This window comes from Bubalus bubalis, chromosome 15, assembly GCF_019923935.1.
Source record: "Bubalus bubalis isolate 160015118507 breed Murrah chromosome 15, NDDB_SH_1, whole genome shotgun sequence".
NCBI classification, from domain to species: domain Eukaryota; kingdom Metazoa; phylum Chordata; class Mammalia; order Artiodactyla; family Bovidae; genus Bubalus; species Bubalus bubalis.
In genome coordinates this window covers 27,148,294-27,161,715 of record NC_059171.1, presented here as the reverse complement: position 1 = coordinate 27,161,715, position 13,422 = coordinate 27,148,294, and the positions used below count along the sequence as shown (strand labels likewise).

Sequence of the window (13,422 nt, the reverse complement as noted above, 5' to 3'; positions counted from 1 at the left end):
AGGAAGATGCTAGAATCTTATCAATAAACATATGACAAAATTATATTTGTAACTTGACTTTAAATGATAAAGGAATTAATGCTAATCAAAAAATGACAAAATTCCAAACATTTATATGAATTCTTATCTTGTCCATTCTGAGGTTGATTAAATATTCCATACCAGGTTAAAATCAGTTTCATAATCTCTGAAGTATTTCACAATAAATCCTTCTTCAAAATTTGCAATTTGTGGTGGACACTTGCTGCTAACCATTTCTTCCACTGCTGCCTGAAACTAAATTAACAATAATTAATAAATAATAACTAAAGCTTTAGTAATTTCTTTATGAAGGGTTAGAACATTAGTAATTTTACTACTAATTCTAATTAGTTTTAAAGGAATAATTTCATAAGATAATTCCCATGTTAGCCATAATTATGAGGTAATTTCTTAAATAATTTTTAAGTTTATATATGATAATCTCAGTATAATGACTGTTTCAAGATTTTTATTTTAGGGAATTCCCTGATGGTCCAGCAGTTAGGACTCAGCACTTTTACTGTCAAGGGCCTGAGTTTGATCTCTGGTCAGGGAACTAAGATCCCATGAGATGCTTGGCATAGCCACAAAAATTTTTTTTAATTAAAATAAAAAAGATTTTTATTTTAGAATGTCAATAGTTACATCCAACTGGCTTGTCTTAGCTTATTTAGTTATTACATACTGTAGGCATATTTGTTTAGCAGTTTTTAAAAAGCATCAATGAGGTAAAACTAAATGAATTAGCCCCTCATTAAACAGTTCCAAATAAATAGCTTTCCCAATCAAATGAAAAATTAACTGGAAAATATATATATATACTCCAATGCATTCTGTTTCTCAAAAGAAGAAATACAGATCCTGCAATCCTTTATTATTTAAGAAAAAATCTAGATAATACAGGAATTGGCACACATTCATGAGGTCTGTAATTTCCACACTGTTATTTCTCTGGCAAAGTATACATACTTAGAATTAAAGAGTTGAAATAGCATATAATCTTTAGTCATCAAACAAATATTAACTCACACTCATTGTACAGGCAGTTGTGGAAAATGCAGTAACTCACAAGCAAATGTTCCTTATGAGCAGATGCCCCATATACAGATACCCAGACCCTCTTGGCACAGACCTAAGAGCTCCCCATTCATTCCCTCTGTCACTGTGGTATCTCCCACTTCTCTGCTTGCTATGAGTTGGCTCTAACCCACCATGCCAAGTAGGAGATGTATTACCACTCCTTAAAATATGTTTTTGGAGAAGGCTGATGTTTAAGTAGCTTTCTGCTTGAAAAATGAACACAGCATACTTCAGCTTCTGATGACTGCGGTGTCAGAGGCCTAGAAGTGATCCCATCCCAGTTGAGTGTGAAGGTGTCCAAACTGGGTTTTCCTTTGGTTTGTTCTGTAATAGCCAGCGTGACATTGTTCCCTTCAAATGCTTCATAACTGAGCAGATCAAAGTCTCCTGTAATGAAGTACCAAACATAATTTGAGGCAGTCAATTAATTAAGTACCAATATAGCCATGAAAGAAATTTAGATTTAACAAAACTTGTTTTATTTGGAATTGCATTATCACACACAAAAAAGGATGAACAGAGAAGATGCAGATCCTTGAATCTGAGACTTAGCCATAGTCAGTTCAGTTCAGTCGCTAAGTTGTGTCCGACTCTTTGCGACCCCATGAACCGCAGCACTCCAGGCCTCCCTGTCCATCACCAACTCCCAGTGTCCACCCAAACTCATGTCCATCGAGTCGATGATGTCATCCAATCATCTCATCCTCTGTCGACCCCTTCTCCTCCTGCCCTGAATCTTTCCCAGCATCAGGGTCTTTTCCAATGAGTCAGCTATCACATCAGGTGGCCCAAGTACTGGAGTTTCAGCTTCAACATCAGTCCTTCCAATGAACACCCAGGACTGATCTCCTTTAGGATGGACTGGTTGGATCTCCTTGCAGTCCAAGGGACTCTAAAGAGTCTTCTCCAACACCACAGTTCAAAAGCATCAATTCTTCGGTGCTCAGCTTTCTTTATAGGCCAACTCTCACATCCATACATGACCACTGGAAAAATCATAGCCTTGACTAGACAGACCGTTGTTGGCAAAGTAATGTCTCTGCTTTTTAATATGCTATCTAGGTTGATCATAACTTTCCTTCCAAGGAGTAAGCGTCTTTTAATTTCATGGCTGCAGTCACCATCTGCAGTGATTTGGAGCCCAGAAAAATAAAGTCAGCCACTGTTTCCACTGTTTTCCCATCTATCTGCCATGAAGTGATGGGACCGGATGCCATGATCTTAGTTTTCTGAATGTTGAGCTTTAAGCCAACTTTTTCACTCTCCTCTTTCACTTTCATCAAGAGGCTCTTCAGCTCTTCTTCACTTTCTGCCATAAGGGTGGTGTCATCTGCATATCTGAGGTGATTGATATTTCTCCCGCCAATCTTGATTCCAGCTTGTGCTTCCTCCAGCCCAGTGTTTCTCATGATGTACTCTGCATATATCTTAAATAAGCAGGGTGACAATATACAGCCTTGACGTACTCCTTTTCCTATTTGGAACCAGTCTGTTGTTCCATGTCCAGTTCTAACTGTTGCTTCCTGACCTGCATACAGATTTCTCAAGAGGCATGTCAGGTGGTCTGGTATGCCCATCTCTTTCAGAATTTTCCACAGTTTATTGTGATCCACACAGTCAAAGGCTTTGGCATAGCCAATAAAGCAGAAATAGATGTTTTTCTGGAACTCTATTGGTTTTTTGATGATTCAGTGGATGTTGGCAATTTGATCTCTGGTTCCTCTGCCTTTTCTAAAACCAGCTGGAACATCTGGAAGTTCATGGTTCACGTATTGCTGAAGCCCGGCTTAGAGAATTTTAAGCATTACTTTACTAGCGTGTGAGATGAGTGCAATTGTGCGGTAATTTGAGCATTCTTTGGCATTGCCTTTCTTTGGGACTGGAATGAAAACTGACCTTTTCCAGTCCATTTAGCCATAGTAGAAATAGCAAAATAGCAGATAAAGGGCTATATATACTAAGGTTTTGTTTTTGTAGCTTAAAAGGATGTTTTGTAAGATAAACAGAAGTTGGGGTTTGGAATCAAGAGGTAAAAATCAATGGGCAATAGAATATTCCAAAAATCCTTTAATTTTTGCTCCAGTACCACCATCATAGTGTAAAGGGCTAGGCTGGGAACTGCTCTTTTCCTCAGATATGAATAGAGTTCAAAGGTGAATCACAGGAAAGTCTCATGCCTGTGAGGCTTGTTTACACCATCTCACTTTGAGAGAAATCAGGCTTTGTCCTCAGATGTCTCTCTTCACTGGGAAGATGCTTTAACAATGGAGTCCTATTGCCTTTCTCTGTTGAGTAAAGTCCTAGAATCTGCCCAGTTATGATTTAGGTACCATGTTGGTTAAGGTTTCTGCTGAACTTTTAAAATTTCTCTTTGATCTAAAAATTTTAAATTTCTCTTTGATCTAAAAACATTTATATAGCATTTTGACAAGATAACGTATGGGAAATTTTTAGAACTTCATGTTAAACAAAATTCTCTACTCAGCAATGAAATTAACAATTTCATACAATGAGACATAAACACTGATGTAACATTTTACTTATATGAATTAGAAAATAGTGATTGCTCCAAAAAAAGCACTTTGTTCAGGGATCTATTTCATGGGCCAGAAATCCCAAATACCCAAAGAAAGAAAGAAAGTGCTAGTTGCTCAGTCGTGTCCAACTCTTTGCAACCCCATGGACTGTAGCCCTCTAGGCTCCTCTATCCATGGAATTTTCCAGGCAAGAATACTGGACTGGGTTGCCATTTCCTTCTCCAGGGGATCTTCCTGACCCAGGGATCAAACCTGGGTCTCCTCCATTGCAGGCAGGCTTTTTACTGTCTGAGACACCAAACTGGTTGCTAAATTTGGCTTTAAGACTTGAAAATGTAATTGGAAGCTAATAGCTATTACTTGAAAAGGGTAAAGAGATCAAATAATTTTGGAAAATGCTATATTAAATACAGGTGCACTGCTTTTTTTTGTTGTTTTTATTGCTTTGTTGTTTTTATTGCTCACTGAAGGATTCCTTGGGGATTTTAATATTCTAATGGGTTCCATAAATCTTCAAGGAGAAGGTGTGGTATGCAGTGTTTCCTTTGTTGGTTTGACCAGAGAATCCTTTCAGTGGGCAAGATCTGGCCAGACTAAGTGTCTCCTGAGAAATACTGATTTACTTAAATTTCACTTCCAGAATTAAATATCTTCACTAATTTTTGCTAAATATAAAGTAGACTATTACTAATAGTGTATTTGTAGTTTATAGTGTAGTGTATTTCTCATGCATTTGGAGCTGTACCCTCTTTGAAATACAACTAAAATTTAAATTACAATATAAAAAATTAACCATTTAATTTGTTTCTTCTAAGTTGATCAACACTATGAATCCACTTCCTTTCTCCTCTCATTTTATGGTGCTTTTACCTTTTTCAGTGGAGGTGCACAGGATACAAATTTGTTTCCTAGAAAAAACGTTATAGAACTTCAAAATGAAATACATGCTTACCTCTAGTTGATATAAAGGTTATCAGGTAAACATGGCTTCGGGGGTCTTGTGTTCTTATTACTTGCACTGTGTCCGGTTTTATAGACCAGAGGTCATTTAAGGCTGACTGCAGTATGAACTCAGAAGCATCAGCAGGGAGCCAGACTTTGTACGAAATAAAATAAAATTTAAAAGTCAAATGATTAGGAACATTAATCAGAAAAAAATGGGTTGCAATCTCTGTTCTACCACAACCAGCAGTGATGCCTTATATTTGAATTTTTTAAAGTACCTACAGCCTGTACCATAAGTTATTAATGAAATTATGTTCTGAAAGATTCAAATTCAATATTATTGACTACTTAATTGGATTGTGATCTATTGAGGACAGGGCTCATATTGTTTCAATATTCCCATGGTAATAAGCATCCCATGTGGCAAATAGTAAGTATTCATCAGTATTTACTTATTGAAATGATAGAAGTAGCAAAAATTATTTTTCTGGATTTATTATAAAATAAGAAATACAATATCTTTATTAACAGATAAACTAGTATCTTATACGTTTATTGCTTAATTTGAAAAATTGAAAGAAATGATTACGTGTCTGTAATGATAAATTTAATTCCTATTAACTTATACCTGTGAGTTGCAGGTATGTTTTTGTGTGTTTAAATATGCATTTATCATGATCCTTATAGAAGAAAATGACGATATATACCTGAAAGTTGTTTTTATTGATGCCATTTTCTATCCCAGTCTGAGGAGTTTTCTTCATAATATTTTTTTTTGCTTCTTTACCAAGCATACTATTAAAACTGTATTTTCCAGATAATAGAATTTGACTAGAGCAAATACCTTTTTAAAATTTTGTCTATACATAAAGAGAAATAAAGTCTTCCTTATTTTTAACGACTTACCAGTTTTTTCCATGTTGTAGATCAATCTATACTGGTAACGTGAACATAAATTAGCTTCCACACATGGGCTGGTTACCACAACCTTCTGCACTTCATTTGTTGCATGAGTTGTTTCCCAGTTTTCCAATGTTATAACCTATTCTCCAATTTAAAAAAAGCATCTATTTACTACATGGAAAAATACATTTTTAAAAGCATCATAAACCAGCTACTGTAAACAATAAACTATTTTAAAGTGTAAGTCATCAAATAACAGGCTCTTTATAATTACAGATATTCCAAGGCACAACTTAATAATTTTCCACGAGTGTTTCCCCTTCAAACAGTATCTTACCTCATACAGTTAATAACCAAATAGAGTTCTATCTTTGAACATTTGCTTTTTCTAAGGTGAATCTATAACCACGGCCAACCTGTACTTCCTGGACAACTGCTGACTGGGATTTGATGACTTGTTCTTCATTCACTGCATCTTCTGTTTGTTGTTCAGTATAGACACTTTTATACTGGTACAGTCCAACATCCACAAAAGCGGTTAGTCTGTACTCTTGCAGCAAGATTTCAATGTAATATCTGGAAAATAGAATAACTAAAGATTGGAACTTTTTCTCCAGAGCACTTAATCATGAATTTTGCTTTCAATGAATAGATTTCTACATGATATAAAATACATGCCCAATAAATGATTTATATTGTCCCCAGGTAGTGCTAGTGGTAAAGAACCTACTTGCCAATTCAGGAGATGTAAGAGACAAGGGTTTGATCCCTGGATCGGGACGATCCCCTGGAGGAGGGCATGACAACCCACTCCAGCATTCTTGTCTGGAGAATCCCAAGGACAGAGGAGCCTGGTGGGCTATAGTCCAGAGGGTCTCAAAGAGTCGGACACAACTGAAGTGACTAGCACACACACATACACACATCCCTGATTTTAACTATCAAATTATTTCACAGCAGTTTGCTAAAAGAAAATGAGTTGTGTAAGACAGCTGCATTAGAGATAAAGAAAATGACGAATTCACTCAGTTTTGTCAATAAATATTTATTGAGAAGAGATACTACCTTCTATCCTCAAGGAGCTGAAAACAATTACATTGTAGGTTATAAAAAACTTCCTGACATAAAACACAGAGGACACAAAGAGGTTAAAGTACTGTAATGTGTATAAGAAAATGTCAGGTAGACTCAGACATATCATATATTTTGTATCTAGTGGTTGTATGTGTCAGGGATGAAATTCTTCCCCTAAGTTCCTTAAATATTGTCTCCACTTGTAACTTGGGAAACAAAACACTGCCTCAGGAAACTTTTACTGATTAGGCTGATGACGGCCCTCCAACAAGCTGGATGAGATTCATACCTTAAATCTGGAGTTCTTGATTCCATCATCCAACTGCCTATTCAGAATTAGCTGTTCACCCACCAGTCGTTACAGGTGAGTGCAAAGCTACTACTGTGTGTGGGCTCAGCTGTGTCCTGCTCTTTGGGACCCCGTGGACTATAGCCCACCAGGCTCCTCTGTCCATGAGATTTCCCAGGCAAGAATACTGGAGTGGGTTGCCATTTTTTCCTCCAGGGGGTCTTTCCTACTAAGTGAGGCCAGCTAGGAGTTCCTTTAAATGGCCTCACATCATTCAGCAGATACCCTTGTATATGGAGATGAAGTGTCCATGGTTCATGAAAGACTGTGAATGAAGTGCATTTTTTATCTCCCATCTGGCAAGGAGATGGGGCTCTGGGTCATTTCCTCCACAGGACTGATACTGGAGGATTATGTCAGGCTTTCAGCTGACCTGAGAAACCTGTTTGCCATCTCTGCCAAATCAAGGTGGGCAATACTAACTACGGAGCAGGACTTGGAGAAGTGAAGTGAAGTGAAAGTCACTTAGTCGTGTCCTACTCTTTGAGACCCCATGGATTATACAGTCCATGGAACTCTCCAGGCCAGAATACTGGAGTGGGTAGCCTTTTCCTTCTCCAGGGGATCTTCCCAACCCAGGGGTCGAACTCAGGTCTCCTGTATTGTGGGTGGATTCTTTACCAGCTGAGCCATAAGGGAAACCTGGACGTGGAGAAGAACCACTAAATTCTGTATCCTTATTGGCAGCTTAAATATATTTTAAGGCACTTTCTACATGCTAGCACTTCACAGACATTACTCTATTTAAGTGTCACAAAATCCTATAACTACATATATTATTCTGTTTGTTTATATGAATTACAGAAACTAAGAATTTTAAAGACTGAAAAATTATTTAAAAGTTAGTAACTGAGGTAGGATTCAAATAGAAAGGGGGGTGACCCAAGAGATATGCATGTAGAGATAGGCTGTATTATTTGAGTAAAACGAACTGGCAAGACAAGTTATCTACTAAAAGGTCCCAGGGACCACTGTGCAACAAACCAGCCATGTGGCCTCAATTTCAGAACTCACAGGCATCATTATTCCTGCCAATGTGTAAATTCCAAGCTAGTTTGCAGAAGCACAGATAAACCAGGCGGCAGATGTATTACAAGCCACCTTCATGCAAGCTCTGAGCTCTTATCAGGCGGGTAAATTGAACTCATTTTCCAAGGTCAAAGCAAAGCCTGAAGGTGTATTGACACTGAATAGCAATAGAAATTAACAAGGTACTCCATTTACTCTGAATTGGCCTGGCAATCTTGGTTAAAAAAGAAAAGGCTTAAGTATATAAAGCAGTGATAGTAGAAGGGGGAAGAGAAAAAGAATGGAATGCTTGTTATTCCTAAGACTTCGGTGAGAACATTAAGTGTAGCTTCTCTCAGGTACCATTGATCCCAACCCTCTCTGACCAACTCCATGATGCTGCCTATGAGCATAACCTAATCAATATCTGGAAGGGTGATGTGGTAGAATGAAAAACAAAACTCCTCCCACCAGGAAGCGAAGCCCAGGACATCCCCGGTGGTCCAGTGGTTTAGAATCCACCTGCCAAAGCAGAGGACACAGGTTTGATCCCTGTTCCGGAACATCCCACATACCTCAGAGCAACTAAGCCCATGTGCCACAACTACCAATGCCACACTCAATAGAGCCTGAGAGCTTCAACCACTGAAGCCTGTGTGGCTACAGCCTGTGCTCTGCAACAAGAGAAGCCACCGCAATGAGAAGCCCGTGCACCGTGACGAACAGAGCCCCTCTCTGCAGCAACCAGAGAAAGCCTGAGTGCAGCAATAAGGACCCAGTGCAGCCAAAAATAAATTAAAAAATAAAAGGAGTGAAGTCTGTTTCTTCACCCACTGAATCTAAGTCTGGCCTTTTGCTTTAGTCACTGAGATATTAGCAAATGTGACATAAGCAGAGTTTAAAAAGCCCCTGTGCATTAGGAATTGCCCTCTTGACTGCCGGGACACTGCAACAGCCTGTCTTGAAAGACCTTCTGGCTGGAGATATCCTCGATACTTGAGTTCCTGCCAGGCCAGCCGAGACTCAGATATGCAAACAAGGCGATCCTGGACCATTAATCACCAGCTAACACAGCCAGGATCAAAAGAGCTACCTAGATAATCACAAAATTGGGTTGCTTCAAGCTACCAAATCTGGGGGAATGGTTTCTTACGCAGCAAAGCCTAACAAATACAAATGGTAAATGGAAGGTAATTCACATGAACCTCTTGATGTTCTCCATGTAACAGCTATTTTGCATATATCACATTTTTTAACCTCCCTGTTTTCTAGGAATCCTGAAGAGCTTTTTGAATGGGATTATTAGCTATTTGAATAATATTCTCATTTTCTTTCTGAAATTGGACCCTTCAGCACTAAAAAATATACCACTTAAGGGCAGGGAGTATGTTTTAATATCTTTAGTATTAAATTTCCAGTACTGGCAGGCCCAGGGTCTGAAATAAATCATGAGACTATTAAATACATATTAACTGTGGCACCAGTTAATGTGATTTTGTGGTTTTTCTCCAGCAATAGAGAAAATAAGAGCAGAGAACTTGATGGCTGGATTGACTGAAAGGTCCTAGTAAGAAACTGAAGCAGGATTAAGAAAATTCCACAAAATTATAATTTCTGTAACAGGAATAATTTAGATTTCGAATTTCCCTAGTTAGCTGAATGCTAACTAATTAATAGCTAATAATCCCATTCAAAAAGCTCTTCAGGATTCCTAGAAAACAGGGAGGTAAAAAACGTGATATATGCAAAATAGCTGTTACATGGAGAAGTATTCTTGAGAATATAGGAACAAAATGTAACAAAATTATGGAGAATGGCCAATTACAAATAATTGAACCAATAAATTAGCATCACTTCCACCCATGAAACAAATTTAAAATATTTTTATATATAAACTTATGGCTTTTAAATATCACACAATAGTTAAAAGAAAACAAATCTTACTCTTTTCCTTCTTGAAGATGAATATCATCTGATCTCTGTGTTGGGTTGGAAAAATAATTGTTGGCATTGGAAGAATGATAGGCAATCCTCACCTTATCCCAAAAAGACAGAGAAAGAGAGAGGGGAGGAAAGAGAGAGAACTTATTAATAAGACTTTCAGCGTTTATTTATCATTTATTATTTCTCTCAGTCTTAGACCTTTTATGAACAGAAAAAAATGAAAATACTTCATGTTTTTCTTCTATTATTCATGATGAAAAGGATCTTAAAAAATTATCAAAGCTCACTTCACTCCTGCTAACCTTAATGAATATCAACCATACTATTTCATGAACACACACAGATCATAGCTTTTCCACAATTAGAACTGCAAATGGAAAATTTAAAGACCCATACTGGGAGGAAGGTTGCTTATTGTTAAGTAAAATATTCTTTTTTTCTGCAGAAAACTTTGAGGGACTTAATCCAAATTAGATCATTAAAAAGAGATATGAAAGATGCCAAAGATCACTAAATGGGTCTACACTCTACAAAGAGAAGACTTGAGGCTTCTCAACAGAAATGACTACACTGTCCTTAAAAGAAACATGTTGAAAAACTACTGCAAAATTGGAATTCATGTGTTACAGGCAGGCATTTAAGTCTGGGACACAACCTTGCCATATATGTAGTGAGTCATTTTGATTTGATCTATCAGTTTCACATTTGTGAAATGGTCCTTCCCTCATAGCTCAGTTGGTAAAGAATCTGCCTGCAATGCAGGAGGCCCCAGTTCAATTCCTGGGTCAGGAAGATCCGCTGGAGAAGGGATAGGCTACCCACTCCAGTATTCTTGGGCTTCCCTTGTAGCTCAGCTGGTAAAGAAGCTGTCTGCAATGTGGGAGACCTGGGTTCGATCTCTGGGTTGGGAAGATCCCCTGGAGAAGGGAAAGGCTACACACTCCAGTATTCTAGCCTGGAGAATTCCATGGACAGTCCATGGGATCACAAACCTTGGGGCCTCAAACCATGAGGTCACAAAGAGTCGGACATGACTGAGCGACTTTCACTTTCACTTCCTAAAGAAATAACATAAAACATGTAATAATGTAATGAACACAAATGTTCAACAGAGTATTATTTGTGATCATAAAATATCAGAAGTTAAAAACGTATCAGTATGTGGAAAGTTAAGTTTAGTAACTCACGCAATAACATACTATTTAGTCATCAAACACTGCATCATAAAAGCTATTTAATAATATGTGAAAAGACTAATACATGATAAAAGTGATTATAAATTTGGTCGCAGGATCCTGTTTATGTAAAAAATAAAATATAGACAAAAGGAGATAAAAGCCTTTAATCTCATGATCAAGTAATAGTGAAACAGATCTAGTAGAACAGTGAAATATGTGTACTCTTCTCCAAATTCCCTATGGGTGATTATAATTCTTTCATAATAAAAATAATCTTTAATTTTAAAGGAAATGTATATTTTTTTCTTAGTGAGGGAAAATTTAGGTATGGGAAAAACATTTTCTTTTAGACAACAGGTTTTCCATAATGACTTTATGGCTCATATCACATGTGTTAAAATAGTCAAGTACCCACCACATAAATTCTTTAGTATATTCATTGGTTTTAGTGTCGAATAAATGGGACACATATAAAGGTTACCATATTGTTTCTATAATACCACTGTGGCTTCCCTACCTTATCTTCTGGAAGTCCAGTCTGGCTGAAATAAATGGCATAACGGTCATCACCTTTGATGTAGAATCTATAAACATCAGATTCTGGAGCCACCAAAAATCCACTGAAACGTGCAACAAATGTGTCTTGTTCCACGGGCCAAACATAGGAGCATGAATCCACCCAAATGGCACCCAAGTACCCTGGAGTTTTTTCACTGTATTGGAGTATCTCTTCAAGACGTGCTGGCCGGCTGTTATTCCACACCTCAAGCTTTAGGCCTCTCCCTCCTGAACGTAATAAAGAAGGCTCTCATCAGAATTTTGATGCAGTATCTCAATAACTTTTACTTAGGTAGTGCTTATAGATCTTCTATTTCTATTCATATTTTTAGACTATATGTATAAACAAAAGAATTACATATATCTCTACCTGTATCTGTACCCAGAGGATAGAGTGCTATTAAGACAGTCTACAATTTTATTTATTATTTCATACATCTAAACCTCTGATTCTACATTATATAAAATGAGTGTAATATTATGACTTGTGTGGCTGCTATAGGGATTACATATTATACACACACACACACACACACGCAAAGTACCTGGTACTCAGTGAATGCCTTACATAAGATAGTAATAATATAATTATTACTTTTGATAAGACTGATGTTGCTTTATGTAGTCAAGACTCAAAACTTCAAGATTCAGACTATTTCATTACAAAACATTCACCCTGATTATTATCTCGAATAAAAGTTACTCATTTAATGGCTCAATGAACACACACTGTTGGCCTTAGGTTTCTGTTAGTACTTTTCTTCTTTTTAACATTACTTTGTGCTCTAGGATTTCATTTCCTTCTTGGACAGAATCAGAGAGAAAACATTCTCATTAAGCTTACACTTGCCAGATTGAAGGCAAGAGGAGAAGGGGGCGACAGAGGATGAGATAGTTGGATGGCATCACTGACTCAATGGACATGAGTTTGAGCAAACTCAGGGAGATAGTGAAGGACAGGAAAGTCTGGCCTGCTGCAGTTCATGGGGTCACAAAGAGTCGGACATGACTTAGAGACTGAACAACAACAACACTTGCCAGTGTTATTTTTTCATAATTATAATGGAGCCATCTCAGTTTTTATCTTTCTTCCTTAAAATACAACACCAATCAAGTGCAGGTCTTTCTCCAGCAGCTTAGGCTTGGCTGGAGTGTCAGAATCTGGAAAATAATGACTGCAACTCTTCCTCTGCAACTCTTCTCTTTGAAGTGCTTGAGCACTTCAAACTTTTTAAGCAACAGTATGCTCTGGTATACACAACTTTCTTTAAAGTAATCAATTATGAATATCAAAATTCTCCTCTTAAACTGGTCATTTAAAAAATATCATTCAAGAGCTTTCTTTGTGGCTCAGTGGTAAAGAATCCACCTGCCAACGCAGGAGACATGGGTTTGATCCCTGATCCAGGATGATCCCACGTGCTGCAGAGCAACAGCCCGTGCACCATAACTATTGAGCCTGTGCTCTAGAGCCTGGGAGTCACGACTACTGAGACCACAGGCTACGACTACTGAAGTCTACGTGCCCTAGATCCTGTGCTCTGCAGCAATAGAAGCCACGGAAATGAGAAACCTGTGCACTGCAACTAGAGAGCTGCAATGTGGAAGGAAATGGCAACCCACTCCAGTATTCTTGCCTGGAAAATCTTATGGACAGAGGAGCCTGGTGGGCTACAGCTCATGGGGTCTCAAAGAATTGGACACGACTGAGTGACTAAACCACCACCACCTGCTCGCTGCAACTAGAGAAAAGTCTGCACAGCGATGAAGATCCAACACAACTGTAAATAAAAAAATTAAATCATTTTTAAAAATATCATTCAAA

The 13,422-nt window shown here is 37.7% G+C and overlaps 1 protein-coding gene across 2 annotated transcripts in view; it reads right to left on the bottom strand.

The window, feature by feature from the left end:
- PKHD1L1 (PKHD1 like 1) overlaps nt 1–13,422 on the bottom strand; it is a 177,424-nt gene that overhangs the window by 127,115 nt on the left and 36,887 nt on the right. For both annotated transcript variants that reach the window (XM_006069588.4, XM_044928623.2), the window contains exons 13-19: nt 11,557–11,825; nt 9,862–9,953; nt 5,903–6,062; nt 5,490–5,625; nt 4,591–4,734; nt 1,331–1,488; nt 163–276 (exon numbers count right to left, since the gene is read on the bottom strand). In XM_006069588.4, the coding sequence (XP_006069650.4) occupies nt 163–276; nt 1,331–1,488; nt 4,591–4,734; nt 5,490–5,625; nt 5,903–6,062; nt 9,862–9,953; nt 11,557–11,825 (1,073 nt within the window). The remainder of the gene's footprint in view (nt 1–162; nt 277–1,330; nt 1,489–4,590; nt 4,735–5,489; nt 5,626–5,902; nt 6,063–9,861; nt 9,954–11,556; nt 11,826–13,422) is intronic.